At 55.4% G+C, this 25,649-nt stretch overlaps 1 protein-coding gene across 2 annotated transcripts in view; it reads left to right on the plus strand.

Annotated features, from left to right (window-relative positions):
• LOC123723899 (erythroid membrane-associated protein) overlaps positions 1-25,649 on the plus strand; it is a 99,316-nt gene that overhangs the window by 35,916 nt on the left and 37,751 nt on the right. The window contains exon 8 of one of the 2 annotated variants that reach the window (XM_045711976.1): positions 1,430-1,687. The exons of the other annotated variant lie outside the window; for it this stretch is intronic. Coding sequence (XP_045567932.1) covers positions 1,430-1,687 — 258 coding nt within the window. The remainder of the gene's footprint in view (positions 1-1,429; positions 1,688-25,649) is intronic. 2 annotated transcript variants of the gene reach the window in all.

Genomic DNA, 25,649 nt, shown 5'->3' on the forward strand with positions numbered 1-25,649 from the left:
CTCTGACTGGTCCTTGATGTCTCATCATTAAGAGTCCCTCAGTCAGATATTTCCCTGTCTTATTATGGTACTGTATTCATTAGTGGTATGGAACTGTTTCACATATAGAGCTGATGATTATCATGGTCATACTAATATTATTCATAATTCTTGAGTCTTTACAGGGCGATATCAAGTTTATCTATATCTATATCTGGAATGAATTTTTTTAAGATCGTCATACAATAATGATCTTTTAGCTGTTAGATTTAGCATTTTTTTAAGCCTGTAGTTATAAAAAATATATACAGTACAATGAACAAAAATATAAACTCAACATGTAAATATAAACTCAACAGACCTCATGGTTTATTACTATAATACTGATGGGTCAACTGTTAATCACAGACCTCATGGTTTATTACTATAATACTGATGGGTCAACTGTTAATCACAGACCTCATGGTTTATTACTATAATACTGATGGGTCAACTGTTAATCACATACCTCATGGTTTATTACTATAATACTGATGGGTCAACTGTTAATCACAGACCTCATGGTTTATTACTATAATACTGATGGGTCAACTGTTAATCACAGACCTCATGGTTTATTACTATAATACTGATGGGTCAACTGTTAATCACAGACCTCATGGTTTATTACTATAATACTGATGGGTCAACTGTTAATCACAGACCTCATGGTTTATTACTATAATACTGATGGGTCAACTGTTAATCACAGACCTCATGGTTTATTACTATAATACTGATGGGTCAACTGTTAATCACAGACCTCATGGTTTATTACTATAATACTGATGGGTCAACTGTTAATCACAGACCTCATGGTTTATTACTATAATACTGATGGGTCAACTGTTAATCACAGACCTCATGGTTTATTACTATAATACTGATGGATCAACTGTTAATCACAGACCTCATGGATTTGTCTTGTTCTACAGTATATAACTCTACATCTAACCTGACTAGTAATGTCCTCTTGTTCTACAGTATATAACTCTACATCTAACCTGACTAGTAATGTCCTCTTGTTCTACAGTATATAACTCTACATCTAACCTGACTAGTAATGTCCTCTTGTTCTACAGTATATAACTCTACATCTAACCTGACTAGTAATGTCCTCTTGTTCTACAGTATATAACTCTACATCTAACCTGACTAGTAATGTCCTCTTGTTCTACAGTATATAACTCTACATCTAACCTGACTAGTAATGTCCTCTTGTTCTACAGTATATAACTCTACATCTAACCTGTCTAGTAATGTCCTCTTGTTCTACAGTATATAACTCTACATCTAACCTGTCTAGTAATGTCCTCTTGTTCTACAGTATATAACTCTACATCTAACCTGACTAGTAATGTCCTCTTGTTCTACAGTATATAACTCTACATCTGTTTTCTTTCCTGTCTAGTTGATGCCCGGTTTGTGGACAGACACAAGGATCACCTCATTCAGATGGTTTCCAAGGGGAAATTCATAGCATCTGAGCTGCACAAGAAGGACTTGATCCCTGATGAGATGAACTCTCAGATCAGTGCTGCTGCGACCAGCCAGGACCAGATGAGACTGTTGTTCTTGGCCCTAGAAGAAGCAGAAGACACAACAAGAGTGAAATCAGCATTTTACAGGATTCTACTGGATCTGGAACCTGACATTGTCAAGGACCTGGGTAAGAACCTCTCTACCTCTGGTTACATATCACTGGAATATAAACCTGATCTAGTCTATCACCTGGGTAAGAACCTCTCTACCTCTGGTTACATATCACTGGAATATAAACCTTATCTAGTCTATCACCTGGGTAAGAACCTCTCTACCTCTGGTTACATATCACTGGAATATAAACCTTATCTAGTCTATCACCTGGGTAAGAACCTCTCTACCTCTGGTTACATATCACTGGAATATAAACCTTATCTAGTCTATCACCTGGGTAAGAACCTCTCTACCTCTGGTTACATATCACTGGAATATAAACCTGATCTAGTCTATCACCTGGGTAAGAACCTCTCTACCTCTGGTTACATATCACTGGAATATAAACCTTATCTAGTCTATCACCTGGGTAAGAACCTCTCTACCTCTGGTTACATATCACTGGAATATAAACCTTATCTAGTCTATCACCTGGGTAAGAACCTCTCTACCTCTGGTTACATATCACTGGAATATAAACCTTATCTAGTCTATCACCTGGGTAAGAACCTCTCTACCTCTGGTTACATATCACTGGAATATAAACCTTATCTAGTCTATCACCTGGGTAAGAACCTCTCTACCTCTGGTTACATATCACTGGAATATAAACCTTATCTAGTCTATCACCTGGGTAAGAACCTCTCTACCTCTGGTTACATATCACTGGAATATAAACCTTATCTAGTCTATCACCTGGGTAAGAACCTCTCTACCTCTGGTTACATATCACTGGAATATAAACCTTATCTAGTCTATCACCTGGGTAAGAACCTCTCTACCTCTGGTTACATATCACTGGAATATAAACCTTATCTAGTCTATCACCTGGGTAAGAACCTCTCTACCTCTGGTTACATATCACTGGAATATAAACCTTATCTAGTCTATCACCTGGGTAAGAACCTCTCTACCTCTGGTTACATATCACTGGAATATAAACCTTATCTAGTCTATCACCTGGGTAAGAACCTCTCTACCTCTGGTTACATGTCACTGGAATATAAACCTTATCTAGTCTATCACCTGGGTAAGAACCTCTCTACCTCTGGTTACATATCACTGGAATATAAACCTTATCTAGTCTATCACCTGGGTAAGAACCTCTCTACCTCTGGTTACATATCACTGGAATATAAACCTTATCTAGTCTATCACCTGGGTAAGAACCTCTCTACCTCTGGTTACATATCACTGGAATATAAACCTTATCTAGTCTATCACCTGGGTAAGAACCTCTCTACCTCTGGTTACATATCACTGGAATATAAACATTATCTAGTCTATCACCTGGGTAAGAACCTCTCTACCTCTGGTTACATATCACTGGAATATAAACCTTATCTAGTCTATCACCTGGGTAAGAACCTCTCTACCTCTGGTTACATATCACTGGAATATAAACCTGATCTAGTCTATCACCTGGGTAAGAACCTCTCTACCTCTGGTTACATATCACTGGAATATAAACCTTATCTAGTCTATCACCTGGGTAAGAACCTCTCTACCTCTGGTTACATATCACTGGAATATAAACCTTATCTAGTCTATCACCTGGGTAAGAACCTCTCTACCTCTGGTTACATATCACTGGAATATAAACCTTATCTAGTCTATCACCTGGGTAAGGACCTCTCTACCTCTGGTTACATATCACTGGAATATAAACCTTATCTAGTCTATCACCTGGGTAAGAACCTCTCTACCTCTGGTTACATATCACTGGAATATAAACCTGATCTAGTCTATCACCTGGGTAAGAACCTCTCTACCTCTGGTTACATATCACTGGAATATAAACCTGATCTAGTCTATCACCTGGGTAAGAACCTCTACTGGCTGTACTGGGTAGACCAGAGGAACCAGGCTCTGAGGGGTGACCAGTCCTCTACTGGCTGTACTGGGTAGAGTGGATCCAGGCTCTGAGGGGTGTCCAGTCCTCTACTGGCTGTACTGGGTAGACCAGAGGAACCAGGCTCTGAGGGGTGACCAGTCCTCTACTGGCTGTACTGGGTAGACCAGAGGAACCAGGCTCTGAGGGGTGACCAGTCCTCTACTGTCTGTACTGGATAGACCAGAGGAACCAGGCTCTGAGGGGTGACCAGTCCTCTACTGGCTGTACTGGGTAGACCAGAGGAACCAGGTTCTGAGGGGTGACCAGTCCTCTATTGGCTGTACTGGTTAGACCAGAGGAACCAGGCTCTGAGGGGTGACCAGTCCTCTACTGGCTGTACTGGGTAGACCAGAGGAACCAGGCTCTGAGGGGTGACCAGTCCTCTACTGTCTGTACTGGATAGACCAGAGGAACCAGGCTCTGAGGGGTGACCAGTCCTCTACTGGCTGTACTGGGTAGACCAGAGGAACCAGGTTCTGAGGGGTGACCAGTCCTCTATTGGCTGTACTGGTTAGACCAGAGGAACCAGGCTCTGAGGGGTGACCAGTCCTCTACTGGCTGTACTGGGTAGACCAGAGGAACCAGGCTCTGAGGGGTGACCAGTCCTCTTCTGGCTGTACTGGGTAGAGAGGAACCAGGCTCTGAGGGGTGACCAGTCCTCTACTGGCTAAACTGGGTAGAGAGGAACCAGGCTCTGAGGGGTGACCAGTCCTCTACTGGCTGTACTGGGTAGAGAGGAACCAGGCTCTGAGGGGTGACCAGTCCTCTACTGGCTGTACTGGGTAGACCAGAGGAACCAGGCTCTGAGGGGTGACCAGTCCTCTACTGGCTGTACTGGGTAGACCAGAGGAACCAGGCTCTGAGGGGTGACCAGTCCTCTACTGGCTGTACTGGGTAGACCAGAGGAACCAGGCTCTGAGGGGTGACCAGTCCTCTACTGGCTGTACTGGGTAGAGAGGAACCAGGCTCTGAGGGGTGACCAGTCCTCTACTGGCTGTACTGGGTAGACCAGAGGAACCAGGCTCTGAGGGGTGTCCAGTCCTCTACTGGCTGTACTGGGTAGACCAGAGGAACCAGGCTCTGAGGGGTGACCAGTCCTCTACTGGCTGTACTGGGTAGACCAGAGGAACCAGGCTCTGAGGGGTGACCAGTCCTCTGCTGGCTGTACTGGGTAGACCAGAGGAACCAGGCTCTGAGGGGTGACCAGTCCTCTACTGGCTGTACTGGGCAGACCAGAGGAACCAGGCTCTGAGGGGTGACCAGTCCTCTACTGGCTGTACTGGGTAGACAGAAACCAGGCTCTGAGGGGTGACCAGTCCTCTACTGGCTGTACTGGGTAGACCAGAGGAACCAGGCTCTGAGGGGTGACCAGTCCTCTACTGGCTGTACTGGTTAGACCAGAGGAACCAGGCTCTGAGGGGTGACCAGTCCTCTACTGGCTGTACTGGGTAGAGGGGAACCAGGCTCTGAGGGGTGACCAGTCCTCTACTGGCTGTACTGGGTAGACCAGAGGAACCAGGCTCTGCGGGGTGACCAGTCCTCTACTGGCTGTACTGGGTAGAGAGGAACCAGGCTCTGAGGGGTGACCAGTCCTCTACTGGCTGTACTGGGTAGACCAGAGGAACCAGGCTCTGAGGGGTGACCAGTCCTCTACTGGCTGTACTGGGTAGACCAGAGGAACCAGGCTCTGAGGGGTGGCCAGTCCTCTACTTGCTGTACTGGGTAGAGAGGAACCAGGCTCTGAGGGGTGACCAGTCCTCTACTGGCTGTACTGGGTAGACCAGAGGAACCAGGCTCTGAGGGGTGACCAGTCCTCTACTGGCTGTACTGGGTAGACCAGAGGAACCAGGCTCTGAGGGGTGACCAGTCCTCTACTGGCTGTACTGGGTAGACCAGAGGAACCAGGCTCTGAGGGGTGACCAGTCCTCTGCTGGCTGTACTGGGTAGACCAGAGGAACCAGGCTCTGAGGGGTGACCAGTCCTCTACTGGCTGTACTGGTTAGACCAGAGGAACCAGGCTCTGAGGGGTGACCAGTCCTCTACTGGCTGTACTGGGTAGACCAGAGGAACCAGGCTCTGAGGGGTGACCAGTCCTCTACTGGCTGTACTGGGTAGACCAGAGGAACCAGGCTCTGAGGGGTGACCAGTCCTCTACTGGCTGTACTGGGTAGAGAGGAACCAAGCTCTGAGGGGTGACCAGTACTCTACTGGCTGTACTGGGTAGAGAGGAACCAGGCTCTGAGGGGTGACCAGTCCTCTACTGGCTGTACTGGGTAGACCAGAGGAACCAGGCTCTGAGGGGTGACCAGTCCTCTACTGGCTGTACTGGGTAGACCAGAGGAACCAGGCTCTGAGGGGTGACCAGTCCTCTACTGGCTGTACTGGGTAGAGAGGAACCAGGCTCTTAGGGGTGACCAGTCCTCTACTGGCTGTACTGGGTAGAGAGGAACCAGGCTCTGAGGGGTGACCAGTCCTCTACTGGCTGTACTGGGTAGACCAGAGGAACCAGGTTCTGAGGGGTGACCAGTCCTCTACTGGCTGTACTGGGTAGAGAGGAACCAGGCTCTGAGGGGTGACCAGTCCTCTACTGGCTGTACTGGGTAGACCAGAGGAACCAGGCTCTGAGGGGTGACCAGTACTCTACTGGCTGTACTGGGTAGACCAGATGAACCAGGCTCTGAGGGGTGACCAGTCCTCTACTCTTTGTACTGGGTAGACCAGAGGAACCAGGTTCTGAGGGGTGACCAGTCCTCTACTGGCTGTACTGGGTAGACCAGAGGAACCAGGCTCTGAGGGGTGACCAGTCCTCTACTGGCTGTACTGGGTAGACCAGAGGAACCAGGCTCTGAGGGGTGACCAGTCCTCTACTGGCTGTACTGGGTAGACCAGAGGAACCAGGCTCTGAGGGGTGACCAGTCCTCTATTGGCTGTACTGGTTAGACCAGAGGAACCAGGCTCTGAGGGGTGACCAGTCCTCTACTGGCTGTACTGGGTAGAGAGGAACCAGGCTCTGAGGGGTGACCAGTACTCTACTGGCTGTACTGGGTAGAGAGGAACCAGGCTCTGAGGGGTGACCAGTCCTCTACTGGCTGTACTGGGTAGAGAGGAACCAGGCTCTGAGGGGTGACCAGTACTCTACTGGCTGTACTGGGTAGAGAGGAACCAGGCTCTGAGGGGTGACCAGTCCTCTACTGGCTTTACTGGGTAGACCAGAGGAACCAGGCTCTGAGGGGTGACCAGTCCTCTACTGGCTGTACTGGGTAGAGAGGAACCAGGCTCTGAGGGGTGACCAGTCCTCTACTGGCTGTACTGGGTAGACCAGAGGAACCAGGCTCTGAGGGGTGTCCAGTCCTCTACTGGCTGTACTGGGTAGAGAGGAACCAGGCTCTGAGGGGTGACCAGTACTCTACTGGGTGTACTGGGTAGACCAGAGGAACCAGGCTCTGAGGGGTGACCAGTCCTCTACTGGCTGTACTGGGTAGACCAGAGGAACCAGGCTCTGAGGGGTGACCAGTCCTCTGCTGGCTGTACTGGGTAGACCAGAGGAACCAGGCTCTGAGTGGTGACCAGTCCTCTACTGGCTGTACTGGGTAGACCAGAGGAACCAGGCTCTGAGGGGTGAACAGTCCTCTACTGGCTGTACTGGGTAGACCAGAGGAACCAGGTTCTGAGGGGTGACCAGTCCTCTACTGGCTGTACTGGGTAGACCAGAGGAACCAGGCTCTGTGGGGTGACCAGTCCTCTACTGGCTGTACTGGGTAGACCAGAGGAACCAGGCTCTGAGGGGTGACCAGTCCTCTACTGGCTGTACTGGGTAGAGAGGAACCAGGCTCTGAGGGGTGACCAGTCCTCTACTGGCTGTACTGGGTAGAGAGGAACCAGGCTCTGAGGGGTGACCAGTCCTCCACTGGCTGTACTGGGTAGAGAGGAACCAGGCTCTGAGGGGTGACCAGTCCTCTACTGGCTGTACTGGGTAGACCAGAGGAACCAGGCTCTGAGGGGTGACCAGTCCTCTACTGGCTGTACTGGGTAGAGAGGAACCAGGCTCTGAGGGGTTACCAGTCCTCTACTGGCTGTACTGGGTAGACCAGAGGAACCAGGCTCTGAGGGGTGACCAGTCCTCTACTGGCTGTACTGGGTAGAGAGGAACCAGGCTCTGAGGGGTGACCAGTACTCTACTGGCTGTACTGGGTAGACCAGAGGAACCAGGCTCTGAGGGGTGACCAGTCCTCTACTGGCTGTACTGGGTAGACCAGAGGAACCAGGCTTTGAGGGGTGACCAGTCCTCTACTGGCTGTACTGGGTAGACCAGAGGAACCAGGCTCTGAGGGGTGACCAGTCCTCTACTGGCTGTACTGGGTAGACCAGAGGAACCAGGCTCTGAGGGATGACCAGTCCTCTGCTGGCTGTACTGGGTAGACCAGAGGAACCAGGCTCTGAGGGGTGACCAGTCCTCTACTGGCTGTACTGGGTAGACCAGAGGAACCAGGCTCTGAGGGGTGACCAGTCCTCTACTGGCTGTACTGGGCAGACCAGAGGAACCAGGCTCTGAGGGGTGACCAGTCCTCTACTGGCTGTACTGGGTAGACAGAAACCAGGCTCTGAGGGGTGACCAGTCCTCTACTGGCTGTACTGGGTAGACCAGAGGAACCAGGCTCTGAGGGGTGACCAGTCCTCTACTGGCTGTACTGGTTAGACCAGAGGAACCAGGCTCTGAGGGGTGACCAGTCCTCTACTGGCTGTACTGGGTAGAGGGGAACCAGGCTCTGAGGGGTGACCAGTCCTCTACTGGCTGTACTGGGTAGACCAGAGGAACCAGGCTCTGCGGGGTGACCAGTCCTCTACTGGCTGTACTGGGTAGAGAGGAACCAGGCTCTGAGGGGTGACCAGTCCTCTACTGGCTGTACTGGGTAGACCAGAGGAACCAGGCTCTGAGGGGTGACCAGTCCTCTACTGGCTGTACTGGGTAGACCAGAGGAACCAGGCTCTGAGGGGTGGCCAGTCCTCTACTGGCTGTACTGGGTAGAGAGGAACCAGGCTCTGAGGGGTGACCAGTCCTCTACTGGCTGTACTGGGTAGACCAGAGGAACCAGGCTCTGAGGGGTGACCAGTCCTCTACTGGCTGTACTGGGTAGACCAGAGGAACCAGGCTCTGAGGGGTGACCAGTCCTCTACTGGCTGTACTGGGTAGACCAGAGGAACCAGGCTCTGAGGGGTGACCAGTCCTCTGCTGGCTGTACTGGGTAGACCAGAGGAACCAGGCTCTGAGGGGTGACCAGTCCTCTACTGGCTGTACTGGTTAGACCAGAGGAACCAGGCTCTGAGGGGTGACCAGTCCTCTACTGGCTGTACTGGGTAGACCAGAGGAACCAGGCTCTGAGGGGTGACCAGTCCTCTACTGGCTGTACTGGGTAGAGAGGAACCAAGCTCTGAGGGGTGACCAGTACTCTACTGGCTGTACTGGGTAGAGAGGAACCAGGCTCTGAGGGGTGACCAGTCCTCTACTGGCTGTACTGGGTAGACCAGAGGAACCAGGCTCTGAGGGGTGACCAGTCCTCTACTGGCTGTACTGGGTAGACCAGAGGAACCAGGCTCTGAGGGGTGACCAGTCCTCTACTGGATGTACTGGGTAGTGAGGAACCAGGCTCTGAGGGGTGACCAGTCCTCTACTGGCTGTACTGGGTAGACCAGAGGAACCAGGCACTGAGGGGTGACCAGTCCTCTACTGGCTGTACTGGGTAGACCAGAGGAACCAGGCTCTGAGGGGTGACCAGTCCTCTACTGGCTGTACTGGGTAGAGAGGAACCAGGCTCTGAGGGGTGACCAGTCCTCTACTGGCTGTACTAGGTAGACCAGAGGAACCAGGCTCTGAGGGGTGACCAGTCCTCTACTGGCTGTACTGGGTAGAGAGGAACCAGGCTCTGAGGGGTGACCAGTCCTCTACTGGCTGTACTGGGTAGACCAGAGGAACCAGGCTCTGAGGGGTGACCAGTCCTCTACTGGCTGTACTGGGTAGAGAGGAACCAAGCTCTGAGGGGTGACCAGTACTCTACTGGCTGTACTGGGTAGACCAGAGGAACCAGGCTCTGAGGGGTGACCAGTCCTCTACTGGCTGTACTGGGTAGAGAGGAACCAAGCTCTGAGGGGTGACCAGTACTCTACTGGCTGTACTGGGTAGACCAGAGTAACCAGGCTCTGAGGGGTGACCAGTCCTCTACTGGCTGTACTGGGTAGACCAGAGGAACCAGGTTCTGAGGGGTGACCAGTCCTCTACTGGCTGTACTGGGTAGAGAGGAACCAGGCTCTGAGGGGTGACCAGTCCTCTACTGGCTGTACTGGGTAGACCAGAGGAACCAGGCTCTGAGGGGTGAACAGTCCTCTACTGGCTGTACTGGGTAGACCAGAGGAACCAGGTTCTGAGGGGTGACCAGTCCTCTACTGGCTGTACTGGGTAGACCAGAGGAACCAGGCTCTGTGGGGTGACCAGTCCTCTACTGGCTGTACTGGGTAGACCAGAGGAACCAGGCTCTGAGGGGTGACCAGTCCTCTACTGGCTGTACTGGGTAGAGAGGAACCAGGCTCTGAGGGGTGACCAGTCCTCTACTGGCTGTACTGGGTAGAGAGGAACCAGGCTATGAGGGGTGACCAGTCCTCTACTGGCTGTACTGGGTAGACCAGAGGAACCATGCTCTGAGGGGTGACCAGTCCTCTACTGGCTGTACTGGGTAGACCAGAGGAACCAGGCTCTGAGGGGTGACCAGTCCTCTACTGGCTGTACTGGGTAGAGAGGAACCAGGCTCTGAGGGGTGACCAGTCCTCTACTGGCTGTACTGGGTAGAGAGGAACCAGGCTCTGAGGGGTGACCAGTCCTCCACTGGCTGTACTGGGTAGAGAGGAACCAGGCTCTGAGGGGTGACCAGTCCTCTACTGGCTGTACTGGGTAGACCAGAGGAACCAGGCTCTGAGGGGTGACCAGTCCTCTACTGGCTGTACTGGGTAGAGAGGAACCAGGCTCTGAGGGGTTACCAGTCCTCTACTGGCTGTACTGGGTAGACCAGAGGAACCAGGCTCTGAGGGGTGACCAGTCCTCTACTGGCTGTACTGGGTAGAGAGGAACCAGGCTCTGAGGGGTGACCAGTACTCTACTGGCTGTACTGGGTAGACCAGAGGAACCAGGCTCTGAGGGGTGACCAGTCCTCTACTGGCTGTACTGGGTAGACCAGAGGAACCAGGCTTTGAGGGGTGACCAGTCCTCTACTGGCTGTACTGGGTAGACCAGAGGAACCAGGCTCTGAGGGGTGACCAGTCCTCTACTGGCTGTACTGGGTAGACCAGAGGAACCAGGCTCTGAGGGATGACCAGTCCTCTGCTGGCTGTACTGGGTAGACCAGAGGAACCAGGCTCTGAGGGGTGACCAGTCCTCTACTGGCTGTACTGGGTAGACCAGAGGAACCAGGCTCTGAGGGGTGTCCAGTCCTCTACTGGCTGTACTGGGTAGAGAGGAACCAGGCTCTGAGGGGTGACCAGTACTCTACTGGGTGTACTGGGTAGACCAGAGGAACCAGGCTCTGAGGGGTGACCAGTCCTCTACTGGCTGTACTGGGTAGACCAGAGGAACCAGGCTCTGAGGGGTGACCAGTCCTCTGCTGGCTGTACTGGGTAGACCAGAGGAACCAGGCTCTGAGTGGTGACCAGTCCTCTACTGGCTGTACTGGGTAGACCAGAGGAACCAGGCTCTGAGGGGTGAACAGTCCTCTACTGGCTGTACTGGGTAGACCAGAGGAACCAGGTTCTGAGGGGTGACCAGTCCTCTACTGGCTGTACTGGGTAGACCAGAGGAACCAGGCTCTGTGGGGTGACCAGTCCTCTACTGGCTGTACTGGGTAGACCAGAGGAACCAGGCTCTGAGGGGTGACCAGTCCTCTACTGGCTGTACTGGGTAGAGAGGAACCAGGCTCTGAGGGGTGACCAGTCCTCTACTGGCTGTACTGGGTAGAGAGGAACCAGGCTCTGAGGGGTGACCAGTCCTCCACTGGCTGTACTGGGTAGAGAGGAACCAGGCTCTGAGGGGTGACCAGTCCTCTACTGGCTGTACTGGGTAGACCAGAGGAACCAGGCTCTGAGGGGTGACCAGTCCTCTACTGGCTGTACTGGGTAGAGAGGAACCAGGCTCTGAGGGGTTACCAGTCCTCTACTGGCTGTACTGGGTAGACCAGAGGAACCAGGCTCTGAGGGGTGACCAGTCCTCTACTGGCTGTACTGGGTAGAGAGGAACCAGGCTCTGAGGGGTGACCAGTACTCTACTGGCTGTACTGGGTAGACCAGAGGAACCAGGCTCTGAGGGGTGACCAGTCCTCTACTGGCTGTACTGGGTAGACCAGAGGAACCAGGCTTTGAGGGGTGACCAGTCCTCTACTGGCTGTACTGGGTAGACCAGAGGAACCAGGCTCTGAGGGGTGACCAGTCCTCTACTGGCTGTACTGGGTAGACCAGAGGAACCAGGCTCTGAGGGATGACCAGTCCTCTGCTGGCTGTACTGGGTAGACCAGAGGAACCAGGCTCTGAGGGGTGACCAGTCCTCTACTGGCTGTACTGGGCAGACCAGAGGAACCAGGCTCTGAGGGGTGACCAGTCCTCTACTGGCTGTACTGGGTAGACAGAAACCAGGCTCTGAGGGGTGACCAGTCCTCTACTGGCTGTACTGGGTAGACCAGAGGAACCAGGCTCTGAGGGGTGACCAGTCCTCTACTGGCTGTACTGGTTAGACCAGAGGAACCAGGCTCTGAGGGGTGACCAGTCCTCTACTGGCTGTACTGGGTAGAGGGGAACCAGGCTCTGAGGGGTGACCAGTCCTCTACTGGCTGTACTGGGTAGACCAGAGGAACCAGGCTCTGCGGGGTGACCAGTCCTCTACTGGCTGTACTGGGTAGAGAGGAACCAGGCTCTGAGGGGTGACCAGTCCTCTACTGGCTGTACTGGGTAGACCAGAGGAACCAGGCTCTGAGGGGTGACCAGTCCTCTACTGGCTGTACTGGGTAGACCAGAGGAACCAGGCTCTGAGGGGTGGTCAGTCCTCTACTGGCTGTACTGGGTAGAGAGGAACCAGGCTCTGAGGGGTGACCAGTCCTCTACTGGCTGTACTGGGTAGACCAGAGGAACCAGGCTCTGAGGGGTGACCAGTCCTCTACTGGCTGTACTGGGTAGACCAGAGGAACCAGGCTCTGAGGGGTGACCAGTCCTCTACTGGCTGTACTGGGTAGACCAGAGGAACCAGGCTCTGAGGGGTGACCAGTCCTCTGCTGGCTGTACTGGGTAGACCAGAGGAACCAGGCTCTGAGGGGTGACCAGTCCTCTACTGGCTGTACTGGGTAGACCAGAGGAACCAGGCTCTGAGGGGTGACCAGTCCTCTACTGGATGTACTGGGTAGTGAGGAACCAGGCTCTGAGGGGTGACCAGTCCTCTACTGGCTGTACTGGGTAGACCAGAGGAACCAGGCACTGAGGGGTGACCAGTCCTCTACTGGCTGTACTGGGTAGACCAGAGGAACCAGGCTCTGAGGGGTGACCAGTCCTCTACTGGCTGTACTGGGTAGAGAGGAACCAGGCTCTGAGGGGTGACCAGTCCTCCACTGGCTGTACTGGGTAGAGAGGAACCAGGCTCTGAGGGGTGACCAGTCCTCTACTGGCTGTACTGGGTAGACCAGAGGAACCAGGCTCTGAGGGGTGACCAGTCCTCTACTGGCTGTACTGGGTAGAGAGGAACCAGGCTCTGAGGGGTTACCAGTCCTCTACTGGCTGTACTGGGTAGACCAGAGGAACCAGGCTCTGAGGGGTGACCAGTCCTCTACTGGCTGTACTGGGTAGAGAGGAACCAGGCTCTGAGGGGTGACCAGTACTCTACTGGCTGTACTGGGTAGACCAGAGGAACCAGGCTCTGAGGGGTGACCAGTCCTCTACTGGCTGTACTGGGTAGACCAGAGGAACCAGGCTTTGAGGGGTGACCAGTCCTCTACTGGCTGTACTGGGTAGACCAGAGGAACCAGGCTCTGAGGGGTGACCAGTCCTCTACTGGCTGTACTGGGTAGACCAGAGGAACCAGGCTCTGAGGGATGACCAGTCCTCTGCTGGCTGTACTGGGTAGACCAGAGGAACCAGGCTCTGAGGGGTGACCAGTCCTCTACTGGCTGTACTGGGCAGACCAGAGGAACCAGGCTCTGAGGGGTGACCAGTCCTCTACTGGCTGTACTGGGTAGACAGAAACCAGGCTCTGAGGGGTGACCAGTCCTCTACTGGCTGTACTGGGTAGACCAGAGGAACCAGGCTCTGAGGGGTGACCAGTCCTCTACTGGCTGTACTGGTTAGACCAGAGGAACCAGGCTCTGAGGGGTGACCAGTCCTCTACTGGCTGTACTGGGTAGAGGGGAACCAGGCTCTGAGGGGTGACCAGTCCTCTACTGGCTGTACTGGGTAGACCAGAGGAACCAGGCTCTGCGGGGTGACCAGTCCTCTACTGGCTGTACTGGGTAGAGAGGAACCAGGCTCTGAGGGGTGACCAGTCCTCTACTGGCTGTACTGGGTAGACCAGAGGAACCAGGCTCTGAGGGGTGACCAGTCCTCTACTGGCTGTACTGGGTAGACCAGAGGAACCAGGCTCTGAGGGGTGGTCAGTCCTCTACTGGCTGTACTGGGTAGAGAGGAACCAGGCTCTGAGGGGTGACCAGTCCTCTACTGGCTGTACTGGGTAGACCAGAGGAACCAGGCTCTGAGGGGTGACCAGTCCTCTACTGGCTGTACTGGGTAGACCAGAGGAACCAGGCTCTGAGGGGTGACCAGTCCTCTACTGGCTGTACTGGGTAGACCAGAGGAACCAGGCTCTGAGGGGTGACCAGTCCTCTGCTGGCTGTACTGGGTAGACCAGAGGAACCAGGCTCTGAGGGGTGACCAGTCCTCTACTGGCTGTACTGGGTAGACCAGAGGAACCAGGCTCTGAGGGGTGACCAGTCCTCTACTGGATGTACTGGGTAGTGAGGAACCAGGCTCTGAGGGGTGACCAGTCCTCTACTGGCTGTACTGGGTAGACCAGAGGAACCAGGCACTGAGGGGTGACCAGTCCTCTACTGGCTGTACTGGGTAGACCAGAGGAACCAGGCTCTGAGGGGTGACCAGTCCTCTACTGGCTGTACTGGGTAGAGAGGAACCAGGCTCTGAGGGGTGACCAGTCCTCTACTGGCTGTACTAGGTAGACCAGAGGAACCAGGCTCTGAGGGGTGACCAGTCCTCTACTGGCTGTACTGGGTAGAGAGGAACCAGGCTCTGAGGGGTGACCAGTCCTCTACTGGCTGTACTGGGTAGACCAGAGGAACCAGGCTCTGAGGGGTGACCAGTCCTCTACTGGCTGTACTGGGTAGAGAGGAACCAAGCTCTGAGGGGTGACCAGTACTCTACTGGCTGTACTGGGTAGACCAGAGGAACCAGGCTCTGAGGGGTGACCAGTCCTCTACTGGCTGTACTGGGTAGAGAGGAACCAAGCTCTGAGGGGTGACCAGTACTCTACTGGCTGTACTGGGTAGACCAGAGGAACCAGGCTCTGAGGGGTGACCAGTCCTCTACTGGCTGTACTGGGTAGACCAGAGGAACCAGGTTCTGAGGGGTGACCAGTCCTCTACTGGCTGTACTGGGTAGAGAGGAACCAGGCTCTGAGGGGTGACCAGTCCTCTACTGGCTGTACTGGGTAGACCAGAGGAACCAGGCTCTGAGGGGTGAACAGTCCTCTACTGGCTGTACTGGGTAGACCAGAGGAACCAGGTTCTGAGGGGTGACCAGTCCTCTACTGGCTGTACTGGGTAGACCAGAGGAACCAGGCTCTGTGGGGTGACCAGTCCTCTACTGGCTGTACTGGGTAGACCAGAGGAACCAGGCTCTGAGGGGTGACCAGTCCTCTACTGGCTGTACTGGGTAGAGAGGAACCAGGCTCTGAGGGGTGACCAGTCCTCTACTGGCTGTACTGGGTAGAGAGGAACCAGGCTATGAGGGGTGACCAGTCCTCTACTGGCTGTACTGGGTAGACCAGAGGAACCATGCTCTGAGGGGTGACCAGTCCTCTACTGGCTGTACTGGGTAGACCAGAGGAACCAGGCTCTGAAGGGTGACCAGTCCTCTACTGGCTGTACTGGGTAGAGAGGAACCAGGCTCTGAGGGGTGACCAGTCCTCTACTGGCTGTACTGGGTAGAGAGGAACCAGGCTCTGAGGGGTGACCAGTCCTCCACTGGCTGTACTGGGTAGAGAGGAACCAGGCTCTGAGGGGTGACCAGTCCTCTACTGGCTGTACTGGGTAGACCAGAGGAACCAGGCTCTGAGGGGTGACCAGTCCTCTACTGGCTGTACTGGGTAGAGAGGAACCAGGCTCTGAGGGGTTACCAGTCCTCTACTGGCTGTACTGGGTAGACCAGAGGAACCAGGCTCTGAGGGGTGACCAGTCCTCTACTGGCTGTACTGGGTAGAGAGGAACCAGGCTCTGAGGGGTGACCAGTACTCTACTGGCTGTACTGGGTAGACCAGAGGAACCAGGCTCTGAGGGGTGACCAGTACTCTACTGGCTGTACTGGGTAGACCAGAGGAACCAGGCTCTGAGGGGTGACCAGTCCTCTACTGGCTGTACTGGGTAGACCAGAGGAACCAGGCTTTGAGGGGTGACCAGTCCTCTACTGGCTGTACTGGGTAGACCAGAGGAACCAGGCTCTGAGGGGTGACCAGTCCTCTACTGGCTGTACTGGGTAGACCAGAGGAACCAGGCTCTGAGGGATGACCAGTCCTCTGCTGGCTGTACTGGGTAGACCAGAGGAACCAGGCTCTGAGGGGTGACCAGTCCTCTACTGGCTGTACTGGGCAGACCAGAGGAACCAGGCTCTGAGGGGTGACCAGTCCTCTACTGGCTGTACTGGGTAGACAGAAACCAGGCTCTGAGGGGTGACCAGTCCTCTACTGGCTGTACTGGGTAGACCAGAGGAACCAGGCTCTGAGGGGTGACCAGTCCTCTACTGGCTGTACTGGTTAGACCAGAGGAACCAGGCTCTGAGGGGTGACCAGTCCTCTACTGGCTGTACTGGGTAGAGGGGAACCAGGCTCTGAGGGGTGACCAGTCCTCTACTGGCTGTACTGGGTAGACCAGAGGAACCAGGCTCTGAGGGGTGACCAGTCCTCTACTGGCTGTACTGGGTAGACCAGAGGAACCAGGCTCTGAGGGGTGACCAGTCCTCTACTGGCTGTACTGGGTAGACCAGAGGAACCAGGCTCTGAGGGGTGACCAGTCCTCTGCTGGCTGTACTGGGTAGACCAGAGGAACCAGGCTCTGAGGGGTGACCAGTCCTCTACTGGCTGTACTGGTTAGACCAGAGGAACCAGGCTCTGAGGGGTGACCAGTCCTCTACTGGCTGTACTGGGTAGACCAGAGGAACCAGGCTCTGAGGGGTGACCAGTCCTCTACTGGCTGTACTGGGTAGAGAGGAACCAAGCTCTGAGGGGTGACCAGTACTCTACTGGCTGTACTGGGTAGAGAGGAACCAGGCTCTGAGGGGTGACCAGTCCTCTACTGGCTGTACTGGGTAGACCAGAGGAACCAGGCTCTGAGGGGTGACCAGTCCTCTACTGGCTGTACTGGGTAGACCAGAGGAACCAGGCTCTGAGGGGTGACCAGTCCTCTACTGGATGTACTGGGTAGTGAGGAACCAGGCTCTGAGGGGTGACCAGTCCTCTACTGGCTGTACTGGGTAGACCAGAGGAACCAGGCACTGAGGGGTGACCAGTCCTCTACTGGCTGTACTGGGTAGACCAGAGGAACCAGGCTCTGAGGGGTGACCAGTCCTCTACTGGCTGTACTGGGTAGAGAGGAACCAGGCTCTGAGGGGTGACCAGTCCTCTACTGGCTGTACTAGGTAGACCAGAGGAACCAGGCTCTGAGGGGTGACCAGTCCTCTACTGGCTGTACTGGGTAGAGAGGAACCAGGCTCTGAGGGGTGACCAGTCCTCTACTGGCTGTACTGGGTAGACCAGAGGAACCAGGCTCTGAGGGGTGACCAGTCCTCTACTGGCTGTACTGGGTAGAGAGGAACCAAGCTCTGAGGGGTGACCAGTACTCTACTGGCTGTACTGGGTAGACCAGAGGAACCAGGCTCTGAGGGGTGACCAGTCCTCTACTGGCTGTACTGGGTAGAGAGGAACCAAGCTCTGAGGGGTGACCAGTACTCTACTGGCTGTACTGGGTAGACCAGAGGAACCAGGCTCTGAGGGGTGACCAGTCCTCTACTGGCTGTACTGGGTAGACCAGAGGAACCAGGTTCTGAGGGGTGACCAGTCCTCTACTGGCTGTACTGGGTAGAGAGGAACCAGGCTCTGAGGGGTGACCAGTCCTCTACTGGCTGTACTGGGTAGACCAGAGGAACCAGGCTCTGAGGGGTGACCAGTACTCTACTGGCTGTACTGGGTAGACCAGATGAACCAGGCTCTGAGGGGTGACCAGTCCTCTACTGGCTGTACTGGGTAGACCAGAGGAACCAGGTTCTGAGGGGTGACCAGTCCTCTACTGGCTGTACTGGGTAGACCAGAGGAACCAGGCTCTGAGGGGTGACCAGTCCTCTACTGGCTGTACTGGGTAGACCAGAGGAACCAGGCTCTGAGGGGTGACCAGTCCTCTACTGGCTGTACTGGGTAGACCAGAGGAACCAGGCTCTGAGGGGTGACCAGTCCTCTATTGGCTGTACTGGTTAGACCAGAGGAACCAGGCTCTGAGGGGTGACCAGTCCTCTACTGGCTGTACTGGGTAGAGAGGAACCAGGCTCTGAGGGGTGACCAGTACTCTACTGGCTGTACTGGGTAGAGAGGAACCAGGCTCTGAGGGGTGACCAGTCCTCTACTGGCTGTACTGGGTAGACCAGAGGAACCAGACTCTGAGGGGTGACCAGTCCTCTACTGGCTGTACTGGGCAGAGAGGAACCAGGCTCTGAGGGGTGACCAGTCCTCTACTGGCTTTACTGGGTAGACCAGAGGAACCAGGCTCTGAGGGGTGACCAGTCCTCTACTGGCTGTACTGGGTAGAGAGGAACCAGGCTCTGAGGGGTGACCAGTCCTCTACTGGCTGTACTGGGTATACCAGAGGAACCAGGCTCTGAGGGGTGACCAGTCCTCTACTGGCTGTACTGGGTAGACCAGAGGAACCAGGCTATGAGGGGTGACCAGTCATCTACTGGCTGTACTGGGTAGACCAGAGGAACCAGGCTCTGAGGGGTGACCAGTCCTCTACTGGCTGTACTGGGTAGACCAGAGGAACCAGGCTCTGAGGGGTGTCCAGTCCTCTACTGGCTGTACTGGGTAGAGAGGAACCAGGCTCTGAGGGGTGACCAGTACTCTACTGGCTGTACTGGGTAGAGATGAACCAGGCTCTGAGGGGTGACCAGTCCTCTACTGGCTGTACTGGGTAGACCAGAGGAACCAGGTTCTGAGGGGTGACCAGTCCTCTATTGGCTGTACTGGGTAGAGAGGAACCAGGCTCTGAGGGGTGACCAGTCCTCTACTGGCTGTACTGGGTAGAGAGGAACCAGGCTCTGAGGGGTGACCAGTCCTCTACTGACTGTACTGGGTAGAGAGGAACCAGGCTCTGAGGGGTGACCAGTCCTCTACTGGCTGTACTGGGTAGAGAGGAACCAGGCTCTGAGGGGTGACCAGTCCTCTACTGGCTGTACTAGGTAGACCAGAGGAACCAGGCTCTGAGGGGTGACCAGTCCTCTACTGGCTGTACTGGGTAGAGAGGAACCAGGCTCTGAGGGGTGACCAGTCCTCTACTGGCTGTACTGGGTAGACCAGAGGAACCAGGCTCTGAGGGGTGACCAGTCCTCTACTGGCTGTACTGGGTAGAGAGGAACCAAGCTCTGAGGGGTGACCAGTACTCTACTGGCTGTACTGGGTAGACCAGAGGAACCAGTCTCTGAGGGGTGACCAGTCCTCTACTGGCTGTACTGGGTAGAGAGGAACCAAGCTCTGAGGGGTGACCAGTCCTCTACTGGCTGTACTGGGTAGACCAGAGGAACCAGGCTCTGAGGGGTGACCAGTCCTCTACTGGCTGTACTGGGTAGACCAGAGGAACCAGGTTCTGAGGGGTGACCAGTCCTCTACTGGCTGTACTGGGTAGAGAGGAACCAGGCTCTGAGGGGTGACCAGTCCTCTACTGGCTGTACTGGGTAGACCAGAGGAACCAGGTTCTGAGGGGTGACCAGTCCTCTACTGGCTGTACTGGGTAGACCAGAGGAACCAGGCTCTGAGGGGTGACCAGTCCTCTACTGGCTGTACTGGGTAGACCAGAGGAACCAGGCTCTGAGGGGTGACCAGTCCTCTACTGGCTGTACTGGGTAGACCAGAGGAACCAGGCTCTGAGGGGTGACCAGTCCTCTATTGGCTGTACTGGTTAGACCAGAGGAACCAGGCTCTGAGGGGTGACCAGTCCTCTACTGGCTGTACTGGGTAGAGAGGAACCAGGCTCTGAGGGGTGACCAGTACTCTACTGGCTGTACTGGGTAGAGAGGAACCAGGCTCTGAGGGGTGACCAGTCCTCTACTGGCTGTACTGGGTAGACCAGAGGAACCAGGCTCTGAGGGGTGACCAGTCCTCTACTGGCTGTACTGGGCAGAGAGGAACCAGGCTCTGAGGGGTGACCAGTCCTCTACTGGCTTTACTGGGTAGACCAGAGGAACCAGGCTCTGAGGGGTGACCAGTCCTCTACTGGCTGTACTGGGTAGAGAGGAACCAGGCTCTGAGGGGTGACCAGTCCTCTACTGGCTGTACTGGGTAGACCAGAGGAACCAGGCTCTGAGGGGTGACCAGTCCTCTACTGGCTGTACTGGGTAGACCAGAGGAACCAGGCTATGAGGGGTGACCAGTCCTCTACTGGCTGTACTGGGTAGACCAGAGGAACCAGGTTCTGAGGGGTGACCAGTCCTCTACTGGCTGTACTGGGTAGAGAGGAACCAGGCTCTGAGGGGTGACCAGTCCTCTACTGGCTGTACTGGGTAGACCAGAGGAACCAGGCTCTGAGGGGTGAACAGTCCTCTACTGGCTGTACTGGGTAGACCAGAGGAACCAGGTTCTGAGGGGTGACCAGTCCTCTACTGGCTGTACTGGGTAGACCAGAGGAACCAGGCTCTGTGGGGTGACCAGTCCTCTACTGGCTGTACTGGGTAGACCAGAGGAACCAGGCTCTGAGGGGTGACCAGTCCTCTACTGGCTGTACTGGGTAGAGAGGAACCAGGCTCTGAGGGGTGACCAGTCCTCTACTGGCTGTACTGGGTAGAGAGGAACCAGGCTATGAGGGGTGACCAGTCCTCTACTGGCTGTACTGGGTAGACCAGAGGAACCATGCTCTGAGGGGTGACCAGTCCTCTACTGGCTGTACTGGGTAGACCAGAGGAACCAGGCTCTGAGGGGTGACCAGTCCTCTACTGGCTGTACTGGGTAGAGAGGAACCAGGCTCTGAGGGGTGACCAGTCCTCTACTGGCTGTACTGGGTAGAGAGGAACCAGGCTCTGAGGGGTGACCAGTCCTCCACTGGCTGTACTGGGTAGAGAGGAACCAGGCTCTGAGGGGTGACCAGTCCTCTACTGGCTGTACTGGGTAGACCAGAGGAACCAGGCTCTGAGGGGTGACCAGTCCTCTACTGGCTGTACTGGGTAGAGAGGAACCAGGCTCTGAGGGGTTACCAGTCCTCTACTGGCTGTACTGGGTAGAGAGGAACCAGGCTATGAGGGTGACCAGTCCTCTACTGGCTGTACTGGGTAGACCAGAGGAACCATGCTCTGAGGGGTGACCAGTCCTCTACTGGCTGTACTGGGTAGACCAGAGGAACCAGGCTCTGAGGGGTGACCAGTCCTCTACTGGCTGTACTGGGTAGAGAGGAACCAGGCTCTGAGGGGTGACCAGTCCTCTACTGGCTGTACTGGGTAGAGAGGAACCAGGCTCTGAGGGGTGACCAGTCCTCCACTGGCTGTACTGGGTAGAGAGGAACCAGGCTCTGAGGGGTGACCAGTACTCTACTGGCTGTACTGGGTAGAGAGGAACCAGGCTCTGAGGGGTGACCAGTCCTCTACTGGCTGTACTGGGTAGACCAGAGGAACCAGGCTCTGAGGGGTGACCAGTCCTCTACTGGCTGTACTGGGTAGAGAAGAACCAGGCTCTGAGGGGTTACCAGTCCTCTACTGGCTGTACTGGGTAGACCAGAGGAACCAGGCTCTGAGGGGTGACCAGTCCTCTACTGGCTGTACTGGGTAGAGAGGAACCAGGCTCTGAGGGGTGACCAGTACTCTACTGGCTGTACTGGGTAGACCAGAGGAACCAGGCTCTGAGGGGTGACCAGTCCTCTACTGGCTGTACTGGGTAGACCAGAGGAACCAGGCTCTGAGGGGTGACCAGTCCTCTACTGGCTGTACTGGGTAGACCAGAGGAACCAGGCTCTGAGGGATGACCAGTCCTCTGCTGGCTGTACTGGGTAGACCAGAGGAACCAGGCTCTGAGGGGTGACCAGTCCTCTACTGGCTGTACTGGGCAGACCAGAGGAACCAGGCTCTGAGGGGTGACCAGTCCTCTACTGGCTGTACTGGGTAGACAGAAACCAGGCTCTGAGGGGTGACCAGTCCTCTACTGGCTGTACTGGTTAGACCAGAGGAACCAGGCTCTGAGGGGTGACCAGTCCTCTACTGGCTGTACTGGGTAGACCAGAGGAACCAGGCTCTGAGGGGTGACCAGTCCTCTACTGGCTGTACTGGGTAGAGAGGAACCAGGCTATGAGGGGTGACCAGTCCTCTACTGGCTGTACTGGGTAGACCAGAGGAACCATGCTCTGAGGGGTGACCAGTCCTCTACTGGCTGTACTGGGTAGACCAGAGGAACCAGGCTCTGAGGGGTGACCAGTCCTCTACTGGCTGTACTGGGTAGAGAGGAACCAGGCTCTGAGGGGTGACCAGTCCTCTACTGGCTGTACTGGGTAGAGAGGAACCAGGCTCTGAGGGGTGACCAGTCCTCCACTGGCTGTACTGGGTAGAGAGGAACCAGGCTCTGAGGGGTGACCAGTCCTCTACTGGCTGTACTGGGTAGACCAGAGGAACCAGGCTCTGAGGGGTGACCAGTCCTCTACTGGCTGTACTGGGTAGAGAGGAACCAGGCTCTGAGGGGTTACCAGTCCTCTACTGGCTGTACTGGGTAGAGAGGAACCAGGCTATGAGGGGTGACCAGTCCTCTACTGGCTGTACTGGGTAGACCAGAGGAACCATGCTCTGAGGGGTGACCAGTCCTCTACTGGCTGTACTGGGTAGACCAGAGGAACCAGGCTCTGAGGGGTGACCAGTCCTCTACTGGCTGTACTGGGTAGAGAGGAACCAGGCTCTGAGGGGTGACCAGTCCTCTACTGGCTGTACTGGGTAGAGAGGAACCAGGCTCTGAGGGGTGACCAGTCCTCCACTGGCTGTACTGGGTAGAGAGGAACCAGGCTCTGAGGGGTGACCAGTCCTCTACTGGCTGTACTGGGTAGACCAGAGGAACCAGGCTCTGAGGGGTGACCAGTCCTCTACTGGCTGTACTGGGTAGAGAGGAACCAGGCTCTGAGGGGTTACCAGTCCTCTACTGGCTGTACTGGGTAGACCAGAGGAACCAGGCTCTGAGGGGTGACCAGTCCTCTACTGGCTGTACTGGGTAGAGAGGAACCAGGCTCTGAGGGGTGACCAGTACTCTACTGGCTGTACTGGGTAGACCAGAGGAACCAGGCTCTGAGGGGTGACCAGTCCTCTACTGGCTGTACTGGGTAGACCAGAGGAACCAGGCTCTGAGGGGTGACCAGTCCTCTACTGGCTGTACTGGGTAGACCAGAGGAACCAGGCTCTGAGGGATGACCAGTCCTCTGCTGGCTGTACTGGGTAGACCAGAGGAACCAGGCTCTGAGGGGTGACCAGTCCTCTACTGGCTGTACTGGGCAGACCAGAGGAACCAGGCTCTGAGGGGTGACCAGTCCTCTACTGGCTGTACTGGGTAGACAGAAACCAGGCTCTGAGGGGTGACCAGTCCTCTACTGGCTGTACTGGTTAGACCAGAGGAACCAGGCTCTGAGGGGTGACCAGTCCTCTACTGGCTGTACTGGGTAGAGGGGAACCAGGCTCTGAGGGGTGACCAGTCCTCTACTGGCTGTACTGGGTAGACCAGAGGAACCAGGCTCTGAGGGGTGACCAGTCCTCTACTGGCTGTACTGGGTAGACCAGAGGAACCAGGCTCTGAGGGGTGACCAGTCCTCTACTGGCTGTACTGGGTAGACCAGAGGAACCAGGCTCTGAGGGGTGACCAGTCCTCTGCTGGCTGTACTGGGTAGACCAGAGGAACCAGGCTCTGAGGGGTGACCAGTCCTCTACTGGCTGTACTGGTTAGACCAGAGGAACCAGGCTCTGAGGGGTGACCAGTCCTCTACTGGCTGTACTGGGTAGACCAGAGGAACCAGGCTCTGAGGGGTGACCAGTCCTCTACTGGCTGTACTGGGTAGAGAGGAACCAAGCTCTGAGGGGTGACCAGTACTCTACTGGCTGTACTGGGTAGAGAGGAACCAGGCTCTGAGGGGTGACCAGTCCTCTACTGGCTGTACTGGGTAGACCAGAGGAACCAGGCTCTGAGGGGTGACCAGTCCTCTACTGGCTGTACTGGGTAGACCAGAGGAACCAGGCTCTGAGGGGTGACCAGTCCTCTACTGGATGTACTGGGTAGTGAGGAACCAGGCTCTGAGGGGTGACCAGTCCTCTACTGGCTGTACTGGGTAGACCAGAGGAACCAGGCACTGAGGGGTGACCAGTCCTCTACTGGCTGTACTGGGTAGACCAGAGGAACCAGGCTCTGAGGGGTGACCAGTCCTCTACTGGCTGTACTGGGTAGAGAGGAACCAGGCTCTGAGGGGTGACCAGTCCTCTACTGGCTGTACTAGGTAGACCAGAGGAACCAGGCTCTGAGGGGTGACCAGTCCTCTACTGGCTGTACTGGGTAGAGAGGAACCAGGCTCTGAGGGGTGACCAGTCCTCTACTGGCTGTACTGGGTAGACCAGAGGAACCAGGCTCTGAGGGGTGACCAGTCCTCTACTGGCTGTACTGGGTAGAGAGGAACCAGGCTCTGAGGGGTGACCAGTCCTCTACTGGCTGTACTGGGTAGACCAGAGGAACCAGGCTCTGAGGGGTGACCAGTCCTCTACTGGCTGTACTGGGTAGACCAGAGGAACCAGGCTCTGAGGGGTGACCAGTCCTCTACTGGCTGTACTGGGTAGAGAGGAACCAGGCTCTGAGGGGTGGCCAGTCCTCTACTGGCTGTACTGGGTAGAGAGGAACCAGGCTCTGAGGGGTGACCAGTCCTCTATTGGCTGTACTGGGTAGAGAGGAACCAGGCTCTGAGGGGTGACCAGTCCTCTACTGGCTGTACTGGGTAGACCAGAGGAACCAGGTTCTGAGGGGTGACCAGTCCTCTACTGGCTGTACTGGGTAGAGAGGAACCAGGCTCTGAGGGGTGACCAGTCCTCTACTGGCTGTACTGGGTAGACCAGAGGAACCAGGCTCTGAGGGGTGACCAGTACTCTACTGGCTGTACTGGGTAGACCAGATGAACCAGGCTCTGAGGGGTGACCAGTCCTCTACTGGCTGTACTGGGTAGACCAGAGGAACCAGGTTCTGAGGGGTGACCAGTCCTCTACTGGCTGTACTGGGTAGACCAGAGGAACCAGGCTCTGAGGGGTGACCAGTCCTCTACTGGCTGTACTGGGTAGACCAGAGGAACCAGGCTCTGAGGGGTGACCAGTCCTCTACTGGCTGTACTGGGTAGACCAGAGGAACCAGGCTCTGAGGGGTGACCAGTCCTCTATTGGCTGTACTGGTTAGACCAGAGGAACCAGGCTCTGAGGGGTGACCAGTCCTCTACTGGCTGTACTGGGTAGAGAGGAACCAGGCTCTGAGGGGTGACCAGTACTCTACTGGCTGTACTGGGTAGAG

The sequence above is a fragment of the Salmo salar genome, unplaced genomic scaffold (genome assembly GCF_905237065.1).
Source record: "Salmo salar unplaced genomic scaffold, Ssal_v3.1, whole genome shotgun sequence".
Lineage (NCBI taxonomy): Eukaryota > Metazoa > Chordata > Actinopteri > Salmoniformes > Salmonidae > Salmo > Salmo salar.